Source organism: Capricornis sumatraensis, chromosome 2, assembly GCF_032405125.1.
Source record: "Capricornis sumatraensis isolate serow.1 chromosome 2, serow.2, whole genome shotgun sequence".
In the NCBI taxonomy this organism is placed as follows: Eukaryota; Metazoa; Chordata; class Mammalia; order Artiodactyla; family Bovidae; genus Capricornis; species Capricornis sumatraensis.
The window spans coordinates 158,534,455-158,546,607 of record NC_091070.1 but is presented as its reverse complement, the minus strand read 5'-3'; the positions used below and the strand labels follow the sequence as shown (position 1 = coordinate 158,546,607).

General features: G+C 35.9%; 1 protein-coding gene across 1 annotated transcript in view; it reads right to left on the bottom strand.

Moving 5' to 3' along the window:
- COL24A1 (collagen type XXIV alpha 1 chain) overlaps positions 1-12,153 on the bottom strand; it is a 378,135-nt gene that overhangs the window by 132,354 nt on the left and 233,628 nt on the right. Inside the window, exons 27-30 of the mRNA XM_068961180.1 lie at positions 11,416-11,469; positions 5,347-5,400; positions 5,036-5,080; positions 4,873-4,917 (exon numbers count right to left, since the gene is read on the bottom strand). Of these exons, the coding sequence (XP_068817281.1) occupies positions 4,873-4,917; positions 5,036-5,080; positions 5,347-5,400; positions 11,416-11,469 (198 nt within the window). The remainder of the gene's footprint in view (positions 1-4,872; positions 4,918-5,035; positions 5,081-5,346; positions 5,401-11,415; positions 11,470-12,153) is intronic.

Genomic DNA, 12,153 nt, shown 5'->3' with positions numbered 1-12,153 from the left:
ATTCTATTTATATTAAAGTAGAATTTTAACTTTGAGATATGGGGTTTATAACATATATAGAAATGTAATACATAAAACAAGTATAGCATGTAAGACAGGATGCTGGTAAACAAGTTTACATGGCCACAAGTTTCTTACTATTATGTTAAGTATTATTACTACATTAACTCTAAGTAGACATTAGAACCTTAGACTGTGACCCCTAAATCAGTTTTTGCAAACTACAGTCGGAGTGCCAAATTTAAACTATCACCTGATTTTGTAAATAATTTTTTGAACAATCATGCTCATTCTTTATATACTGTATATGGTTTCTTTCACACTATGACACTAGAGCTGAGTAGTTGCACCAGAGACCACATGGCCACAAAGGCTTAAATAGTCTGTGGCTCTTTACAGAGATGGTTCATTGACTTCTGACCTAGAATAACCACTTAAAAGCAATAATGAAAAGAAGTATAGCTAAAAAGTCAAGAGCTGAATTAAAATGGAGTTCTCAAAGTTATCCATTGCCTAAAGAAGGCACTCAGGGAGATGGTGAAAGACAGGGAAGCCTGGTGTGCTGCAGTCCACGGGGTCACAAAGAATTGGATGCTCCTGAGCAACTGAACAACAAAGAAGGCACTGAACACCACCACCATGACAAAGGAAAAACTGTCATAAAATGTCAAAAACTGTCATAAAATGGTAGGCCTAAATGCAGCTGCATCAATAACTACATTAGGTGGAAATGGAGCCAACACTAATTAAAAGGCAGAGGTTGTCAGGATGAATTAAAAGGCAACATGTAACTTTAAGACACTCACTTTAAACATCTAGGCACAGATAGCTTGAAAATAAATGAATGAAAAACATATGCCATGCAAACAGCTAGAGAGACTCATATCAAATAAAGTAGATTTCAAAATAAAAAGTATTACCAGAAAGAAAGAGGAACATTTTGTAATAATAAAAGGGTCTGTTGATTGGGAAGACATAATAACCATATGTAAATACTCTAAAAATAGTTTCAAAATGTATAAAGCAAAATCTGAAAGAATTAGAGTCATAGACAAATACAAAAACCGAAGGTAGAGAATTTACTACCCCTATCTCATCAACTGAAAGAGTATCTATATAAAAATCAATGCTGAATGAACTGTTAATAGTTTCTTTTATAAGATTTAGAAAACTAATAAGTTATGAGGACTTTATCACCTTAATAACACAATGCATTGTGTCCTTTCTTCTTGATTCTCTCTTTGAGTCAGATATACACATGAATAGAAGAACAGTATAGGAAATAACATTGGCCCACAGACAAGTATGGCCACAGACAATGTCAGTTTTCATCCAATTCCAAAGAAGAGCAATATCAAAGAATGCTCAAACTCCTGCACAATTACACTCATTTCACAAGCAATCAAGTTAATGCTCAAAATTCTCCAAGCTAGGTTTCAACAGTATGTGAACTGAGAACTTCCAAACGTACAAGTTGGATTTAGAAAAGACAGAGGAACCAGAGATCAAATTGCCAACATCTATTAGATCATAGAAAATGCAAGGGAATTCCAGAAAAACATCTACTTCTGCTTCATTGACTATGCTAAGGCCCTTGACTCACAACAAACTGTGGAAAACTCTTAAAGAGATAGGAACACCAGCCACTTTACCTGTCTCCTGAGAAACGTGTAGGCAGGTCAGGAAGCAACAGTTAGAACCAGACATGGAATAAGGGATTAGTTCCCAATTAGGAAAGGAGTACATCAAGGCTATATATTGTCACCCTACTTATTTAACTTGTATGCAGAGTACATCATGCAAAATGCTGGGCCGGATGAAGCACAAGCTGGAATCAAGATTCCCAGGAGAAGTATCAATAACCTCAGATATGCAGATGATACCACCCTAATGGCATAAAGTGAAGAGGAAATAAAAAGCCTCTTGATGGTGAAAGAGGAGAGTTAAAAAGCTGGCTTGAAACTCAACATTCAAAAAACTAAGATCATGGGATCTGGTCCCATCATTTCATGGCAAATAGATAGGGAAAAAGTTAAAACAGTAGCAGATTTTATTTCCTTGAGTTCTAAAATCACTGCAGGTGGTGACTGTAGCCATGAAAGTAAAATATGCTTCCTCCTTTGAAGAAAGGCTATGACAAACCTGGACAGTGCATTAAAAAGCAGAGACATCACTTTGCCAACAAAGGTCTATATAGTCAAAGCTATGGCTTTTCCGTAGTGATGCACAGATGTGACAGTTGGACCATAAAGAAAGCTGAATGCTGAAGAATTGATGCTTTTGAATTGTGGTTCTGGAGAAGACTCTTGAGAATCCCTTGGACTGCAAGGTAATCAAACCAGTCAATTCTAAATGAAATCAATCCTGAATATTCACTAGAAGGACTGATACTAGAGCTGAAGCTCCAATACTTTGACCACCTGATACGAAGAGCTGACTCATTGGAAAAGATCCTCATGCTGGGAAAGATGGAAGGCAAACGGAGAAGATGGCAGTAGAGAATGAGGTGGTTAGATAGCATCATTGAATCAATGGACATGAGCTTGAGCACTGAGAGACAGTGAAGGACAAGGAAGTCTGGTATGCTATAGTCCATGGGGTTGCAAAGAGTCGGACATGACTGAGCAACTGAACAACTACATAACAATTATACTTCTGTTTATTTGGACTAGCCAAGAATTATATGTGCTAGCAATTTTCATTTAATACCTAGTTTTAGCATTATGACAATGTCAGTCAGTTCAGTTCAGCTGCTCAGTGGTGTCTGACTTTTTGCGACCCCATGGACTGCAGCACGCCAGGCTTCCCTGTCCATCAGCAACTCCTGGAGCTTACTCACACTCATGTCCATTGAGTTGGTGATGCCATCCAACCATCTCATCCTCTGTTGTGCCCTTCTCCTCCTGCCTTCAATCATTCCCAGCATCAGGGTCTTTTCAAATGAGTCAGTTCCTTGCATCGGGTGGCCAAAGTATTGGAGTTTCAGCTTCAGCATCAGTCCTTCTAATGAATATTCAGGACTGATTTCCTTTAGGATGGACTGGTTGGATCTCCTTGCTGTTCAAGGGACTCTCAAGAGTCTTCTCCAACACCACAGTTCAAAGGCATCAATTCCATGACAATTTCGAGATGTCTATTTTACATATAAAGAAAATATGATCTGAAAAGCTAACCAACCTAGCCAAGACTATACATTATTAGCAGCATGCACTAAAACAAAGGTCAATCTGAACTCCAGTGCATCTTTCTATTATAAGCACTGTCTGATTGTTGACAGTGAAAAAATGACTAGAGACACTGAGACTACTCTGCAGGATCAAATGTATTTGGGGGGGCATCTGGATTTGTTGGATTGATTGATGCTAGCTTTCTTCAGATCTCAAGTCTCTTTTAGTTCAATCAAGACCAAGGGGATGATGTATGTACAAATCTAAGTAAACCTCAACAGTTAGTATTAACTCATTTTGTACTGTCATCTGCTAATGTAACTTTGCTGCTGCTGCTGCTAAGTTGCTTCAGTCGTGTCCAACTCTGTGCGACCCCAGAGACGGCAGCCCACCGGGCTCTTACAATAATCTATGAGACTTGTTTGCTGTCAGTTAGTTACAAAATGGTTCTAGTAAGAACCATTTGGTTTCCTCAACCATTTTTGATTGAGGAAACCAGATATCTAATTTTACGTTTATCCAGGCATATGTGATAAGCTGAACATGAAGGTAAAATCTAAGGAATGTCAACAATGTACAATATGTGTAAGTAATTTAACTTCTCCTGGTTTCATTTTTCTAAAATAAGAAGAACAGGCTTGAAAAATTCCCAATGTTTCCATTCATCACAAATGTTAATTTTGTGTACAGTGCAGCAACATGGAAGAATCTCCAGAAACACTGTTTACATTGATATAAAAGAAACTCAGATGATGAATATTAATACTCAGAAATAGTCTTCCAGGGTGACTTCAATTAATAATATATTCTCACAAACAAGTTCTTTCCCTGGATACAACCGTTTTTCTCTTTTAAGTCTCTTCTACTGTAGGTTTGACCATTGTCAACTGTAATGCTATTATGGGAAACAACAGGCAGGGGGCAGCAGATTTCACAGACGAACAAGTGAATCCAGGACATTAGTGATAACTGCTACAGCAGCTAAAATAATTTTGTCCTATCCTTTTCTGACTATTCAGTTGCTGCATATTTAAACTGTATAACTTTAAATTATACATATATGTATATAACAAATCAAAATGACATTAAAAACTATGCTCAAAATGAAATAAAAAACCCATAGGTTTAAGCTCGTGTATTCAAAATTATGTATGTGAATATATTTCTCTTTTTAAAAACATATTTTCTTCCCTTCAATTAATATTGATAACCACAGAACTTATGTCCTAGAGAAAAAAATTGTATAATTCTGAGATTTTTGATGGTTAGGAAAATATTTAACATTATATGATATTAAAAACTCTTAGAGTAGGGCCATGGGAAATATAAAGACACACACAGCTCTACACGCTAAGGGTCCAAACAACATGAAACTAGGCATGAGGCCTCAAAGAAGTTTCTTACATTAGCTTCATAACGTTCCATTATATTTATATATCACACTACTTTATCTTGAAATGGGTTTTACAGAAAAACTATCATAATCAGATGAAGTTAAAGTGTCAGTAGCCACTATCAGTTTATAGGTACAGAAAAGGCCCAGAATGAGTGAGCAATTTGCCCCAATGAAAGAATGACCTAAGGATTAAAGGAGGAAAATAACTTACACTCTCTTGGTCTAACATACTGAGTACTAAACAAGAGTTGTATCAGAGGATAAAGTGGGTAAAATATATTTATGGTTTGATTATTTTTAATTACTTACTGGTTTTCCTTGAACTCCTCTCTCTCCAGGGTTTCCAGTCTTACCCTACACGAGAAAGAAAATGCCTGGGTTAAGCAGCTCCCCCCTCAAATATGAATCACAGATCAAGAAAAATGGAAGATTTTATATATTTCTTGTTAATGTGAAATATTTTAGTACTCACAGTAAGACCACGAGTCCCTCTTTTTCCTTGATCTCCGGTTTCACCCTAACAAGAATCAATAACAAGTGAGTTAATAAGAATGGGTATTATGGTCTTACACACATACACTCACATACCAAAAAAGTAAGACATTAAATACATACTTCAAAAACACATTTCTGTGAGTATAGTAAAAACTTATGTATGTTTCATAATTAGACTTAAAAATTAGAAACATACTTTTATAAGAAAATACATCAGTGTTTAGACAGGTAGGAAATATAGGCTCAAAAATATTTAACTGCATATGAAATAAGAAAATAAATGATTACCTTGGTACCTTGTATACCCTGTTCTCCTAAGGGACCATCTGGTCCTCTTGGTCCCTAGAGATGAAACAAGTATCCTGTTGTTAATTTTACATGTTTCTTTTGCACTGTTATGCATCCATACAAATGGAGACATTGCCCTCAATAGTTGACAAACTCCTTTTGCTTGTTTCTGGGCCAGGAATACAGTAAAGAATACAGCTTGGTATATGGGTGAACTTATTTGCATAGGAGAATCAGGCCAGTGTTTTCAAGATTTAATGCAAAATTGTAAATCAGATAACCATAAAAACAGCTGATTGAGTTGTTGAGGCAGGCAGCTGTAATATAGATTTGTTATTTAAGATTTTGTTTACCTTATCATTTACTCTACAGAAATCCAGAATTTATCCTAAAAACAACTGTAAAGTAACTTTAAAGTAGCTAGTTTGTCCAAACAGTCTTCTTGTTTTATATTTTTGGAATGGCGCTCTTCTCACCACTTTATTAGGAAATGAATGCTGACTGCATGTTCTCTACCATGCACCTGCTTGACCACTGAAAGATGGCCATGGGCACAGAAAAGGAACAGAAAATGCTGCTGAGAATGTTCATGTATGTTTAAAATTTCTGAGCTGTGTTGCTATTGATACTAAATGAGTAATTAGCTGTGAATATTAGTTGCAAAAGTCATTCTCTAATGAAAGATGGTATACATTCCTTGACAAAATTATAACTGTCCTTGGAAGATCTTAAAGTCCTTTTAAAGAGAATTAATCAAATTCTACAACCATTAACTGAACACTAACTGTGAAAAAGGCGCTGCATTAAATGTTATGGGCATCCATATTATGATATAAGGTAAATTACAAAAGCAACTATAATATAGGCAGAGATAAGGTGTGTTTAGGGGTAAAGTGATTTAAAGGAGGGAGAGAGCTTTCACAGGTTGTAAAGGGATTGGAGGTATTATTTTGACAGTCAGAGATCATGCTCTGGAAGAAATTCTAAATAGAGGGATAGTATGAGAAAAGGATACAGAGGCAGAAAAGAAGATATGCAAGAACAAAAAATGTAGTTCGTTTAACCTGAGTTATTGATTACACTGAGCATTTTCTAGTATTTCTATATTAATAAATAATTGTAGAAATACTTGGATTTAAAAGGTAAAGGACTGGAGTTTATAGTTGAATCAATAAACAATGAGGAGGCACTGAAGATTTCTATGCAAAACAGTGATACAAATTTCCTAATATAACATAATGATTTGAAGGAGCCCCACAGGCTTCAGCACCTTCTACTGTATCCCATCTGAGGTCAACTTAGTTTATACTATACTGTTTATAAAGCTGCTTACTGTAATAGGATGCTCTTCCTGGGTGCTCTTGGGGTAACTGCATACCCTGATCCTGTTGGGAACATTCATGGGATTGCAGAGAAGACTCACGCTCCATGAGGCTGCATAGCTCCACTGGGCATGCCAGAGCCAAAACACTACAATTTCTCAGTCTGTATTTAAGGCACTCCATGACATGTCCCCAGCTTACATTTGACCCTATTTTCCCATAAAAGACTGCAAAACTAAGTTAAACTCTGAATGTATAGGACCCTGAAAGTCAGATTGAGGAATATGGACTTAATAGCTATGTGACTTTCAAAGTGCTATTCACTTAACAAACATTTATAGAGGACCAACTGGGAGAAGAGACAAATCCCTGAATTTATAAAACAGCAAATATATATACAAAATTATAATATAAAATGACTATTGGTAGTCAGGTATAATGAAGAAAAATAAAGGTTAAGAGACTAGAAAGAATCTAAGGTGGGGAGGGGAGCTACTTTAGAGGGGTGTTTCAGAAAGCTCTCAAGGGACATGTGGCTAGACCTGAAGGAGATGAGACTGAGGGTATACAAATAACTTGGGAAATATCATTCTGGTAGGAGCAATAGAAACTGCAAAGGTCCTGAGGTGGGCCTTCCTTGGAATGTTTGACAGCTAAGTAACTGAAGATAGAAGAAAAACCAAACTTAAAGGATGACTGAAGTTTCAAGTGCAATCTCACAGGACCTTGTTTTATAATTACCTTTACCTTAAAAATTCAGTAGCCTATATTGATTCTTTCCCTAGCACCTTCTATGCCCTTTTCCCTTTTTCTTCTCTTTAGGAAAACACTTTCAAAAATTTTTTGGAGTCGTAATAGAACATGGCTGAGAAAGTATGAGAAGAAATGAGTAGTTATCATTCTAAAATACCACAGGAAACAAGTATGATTTAGAAGTGTGTCCACTGGTAACCAGGCATTTAACTCTTTTGTAACATGAAATTTCTGACTTTCTTGGGTATTTTGCTAATATTAGCCAGTAGAATTATGACAGCATTAATATAAAATCAAATTGGAAATGTAAGTTTGCTTGTGGCAGAAAGCGGGTAGTGGGGAGAAGATAAAAATTCTGACTCCATGTTAAGACTGGCAGAACTCTTGAAAAGTCTGGTCCTCCCGATGTTTCAGTTAAGGGTTGGTTAATTAACTAAAGCTTAGCTTTATCAACATTTATAACTTTTACTTTGATATTGGTTGTAGACGTTATCCCTGGGTTACTGTATATGCCTTCTCTGACTCCTGAGACAACAAGCTTCAGGTCAAGTTCTAAGATTAGACAAGCAGTATTATAATAGGTACCTAACTGGGTATAAAGTTATTCTTTCTAGTACTTGCCTTAAAATATCTGACTAGCTATAATATAAAGCTCTTGAAGAATGTATTCTGGCTAAGTAAAAAAAAAAAAAAAAAAAATCTAATCTTTTTTTTGTCCTCTTTTGGAAAAGTTAAAAGTCGGCTACAGGTTTGCTGTGTTCAGTCTCTAGATTGTGTCCGGCTCTTTGCGAACTCATGGACTGCACACCAGGCTTCCCTGTCTCCCAGAGTTTGCTCCAATTCATGTCCATAGTGTCAGTGATTCCACCCAATCATCTCATCCTCTGTTGCACCCTTCTCCTCCTGCCTTCAATCTTTCCCAGCATCAGGGTCTTTTCCAATGAGTCAGCTCTTTGAATCAGGTGGCTAAAGTATTGCAACTTTAGCATCAGTCCTTCCAATGAATATTCAGGGTCTATCTCCTTTAGAATTGACAGGTTGATCTTGCTGTCTAAAGGACTCTGAAGAGTCTTCTCCAGAATCACAATTCAAAAGCTTCAGTTCTTCGGCGCTCAGCCCTCCTTATGGTCCAACTCTTACATCTGTACGTGACTACTGGAAAAACCATAGCTTTGATTGTATGGACCTTTGTTAGCAAAGTGATGTCTCTGCTTTTTAATATGCTATCTATGTTTATCATAGCTTTTCTTCCAAGGAGCAAGCATCTTTTAATTTCATGGTTGCACATCCACAGTGATGTCAGAGCCCAAGAAAGGAAAATAAGTCACTACAGGCTACAGGTAACTCTCCCATCTAACAATCTCAAACTACATGAACATTTTCAGTCAATCCTGTTATCTTTTTCATAAAGGGCAGGATTATATAATCTTCACAAAGCAAGTTAGAAAAGTTTTCATGATACTAAGTTGTTTAGGTTGTTTCCTGAGATGGCAGGTATTGTTGCTTGCCTGAGCTTTTGCTATTCTCTGTCAATATTGTATGATACTTTAAAAGCCACTGATTGTAAGTCATTAAACCATGAAATCATGTGGCTTATATCTAAGGAATAGTTAACCTTGAATTCCCCAAGATAGTAGGAGAGTTTGACAGATTGTATTAAATCAGCAAATATTAGACAGATAAATGGCAGATGGATGGATAGCAGAGAATCAAATGGAGAAGCAGAATCCTTGGCTTGCAGTTCTACCATTCATGATGTTCACATAGTCACATATGATAAAAGCACAAATCACAGGCAGAACAGCAAGGGCGTATAAGCAGTAGTTTCATACTGAGAGTTTTTTGTATAGTCTCCATGAAAATGTGCCTAGCTTCCCCTCCAATGTACTGTGACACAGTTGTGTGTCATAAAGTGTTACAGGTGTGCTGGAAATATTGACCTCTTCAGTCTTTGGAGTAGCAAGGAAAGGCTCGGGCACAGGCATCTCCATCCAAATAACTTGCATTAATCCTTGTAGGCTGGACAGAAATTCTCAAATTTTTGTGAGTGAAAAACATTTGAAATGATATGCATTATGATCACATCTATAGTGGAGAATAGATGAGAAAATAGGTTGACGGCAGAAGAAGATACTAGGGGAGAACTAGAATGGAACTTCATAATACTATATTTTTTCCTTAACATTCTGGTCTTCAGTTCTTTTTGTATTCCCAATGTTGACTGATTACATGAAATATTCTCCTGTAAAGGGAGCACTTTTGTACTAAATAAAGCCCTTATTTCTAAACTAAAACTTTGCTTAAGAAATATTGGGTGCACTTTAAATAATGAGGAGTCATCTGGAAATATATCAGTAAAATGTATCTGGAGGATGAGAGAGACCTCTGAGGAGGGGAGAGATGAAGACAAAGTGTCAAATCAGAAAAGAGTGATAATTTGCCCAGGGATCACAGGGAAGTTAAAAAACTACAGATAAATAAACTTTCCATATGACATGAGATAGCACAAGTGATTCAGAAACATATCTTGCTTAAGTATATGGCTTATGTATGCCTGGATAACCAATAATATCTCAATTATTTAGCTAACCAAATAAAGTTTTCTTTTTTTTCTATCTGTCACAAAGTTAGTTGAACTTTACCACTGTGAGTAATACAGCGCTAAATAAACACATTTGACCTGACCAAGTACTGAATGTTGGCAGGGTACAGACCACTAAAATGACAGAGTACAGATCATCTTCCATGATTTTTTATTATTCTAAATCTCATTTGGGCTAAAATAGATGTGGCCATCAGTATCATTTATAGACTGTAAATCCATAACCCAGAAAGGAAAATAGGTTTTCAGAAAAGAAGTGATGATACAGAAAAATTTGCTCTTTTTCTTTAATCCTCACCTAAAACACAGCACATGAAATTAAGGTCATTACTTCTTTGGGCTTATTTTTTGGCCACGCTGTGCAGCTTGTAGGCTCTTAGCTCCCTGATCAGGGATTGAAACCAAGCCACAACAGTGAATGTGCCGAATTCATATCATTGTATTGCCAATGAGTTCTTAAAGTTGTTATTTTAAACTAAGCACCTTTCTTGCACTTGCCAACTGGAAAATGGGAGGGTGGGTTTTTTTTTTTTTATTTTTTTTTAAGTCTTTGTTATTTGGAGGCCATTAGTTTAGCATTTTAAAATATTTTCTCCTCTAGCTGTAAAAGTCAAGGTAAAGCCAAGGAAGAAAACAGAGTTCTTAGAGCCTACATATTCAAATTAATCAAGGAAAAATACTCTAATATTCAATGCAGTATTGAAAAACCATAGGCTTTGAAGTTAGACACTCTAAGGTTTGAATCCTGGTTGTGCCCTAGACCTATGCAACAGTTCATATGCTTAAACTCTTGGAGCCCCATTTTCTTCAACTATAATATCTGAGATAAATGCCTCTCCCTTTTAGAGTGGTTTTGAGTATTAGTATATGTAAAAGGGCTTGGCACATGACAGGCATGTAATAAATGGTGGTTCTTATTTCTTTAAAGAAAAAAAAAAAGATCTAAACGTTTAAAAGACTTAAGGAATGAAATGTTTTTAACTTAATTTTCTTAAGCTTAATTATTAGACAATGATTATATTACCTCTTATTTACAGTGAATAAACTCTTAGTCATCTTCTGTATCCTCATTCTATTTCCTATCACTCTTTATCATGCTGTTACTATCTCTTGCTATATAAGTCTCTTTGTGAGTTCAAAAATAATTGATTTAAACATCTTCACATTCACAATTCCCCCAGTGGATGAAACTGGAAGTTGGGAATAAGAGAGAATTCTTCAGTAAGTAAAATTTCTAAAACACAAAATGGAAAGGTATGGTTTTATAAGTACAAATGATTATAAATTACACTGCAATTAATGTTTCCATCTAATATAAGCTATTTTTGCTGAACACATCACTATTTACATTTATTTTTTAGGTTAATGTACTTCCTTGATCTGGTAACTTACTCTTCGTCCTTTAGGACCTGGAATCCCAGGTGGTCCTCTTGCCCCCACATGACCCTACATGTTGAAAATTTAAAAATCAGTTACAGAATTCACAGGAATATTACAAGAATAGTAGCTATAACCATTCTTATGACGTGCAATTCTCACTGGGAATTCTTAAAAAACAAACATCATATTGGCCTTTCCCAATACTCTGCCTTTGACATATCCTACTATTTGGAGAAATTTAATTTCTAAGTGTTTATACCCTGAAAAGAATGAGAAGTACTTAATATTCACTGACCACATGGTTTTTATGATAAACACATATGGACTGGTAGTGGAGGGAGATATGCTCTTAACAAATGTGACCAGTCTAACCTGCCTGGTCCGTCAAAGAAGCAATGGCTACTTTTCCAAGATTTCTTTCTCATTCCTCTCGATGTTTATGATAATCCCATCACATAAAAATGGATTTTTTCTGTTACCATGAAAAATGCCACAAATTTTTCCAAATTAATATGCTACAAAAATAGTCTTCAGTGAAGATTGCATTATTATTCAGTCAATTACAATGAGCTCTTTTTATACCTAATAGTCTTCAATGAAGACTTGCTTAGAAAGCAAATTTTATTTATCTGTATAACGTAGGTAGATGAAAATGAAAACAGTGAACTTTCACAGGAACTAAAATCTATTTTTTATCTTACACGACTAAAAAAATTAGCAACCGTGCCCTAGATCAGTCTTCCTCATTTG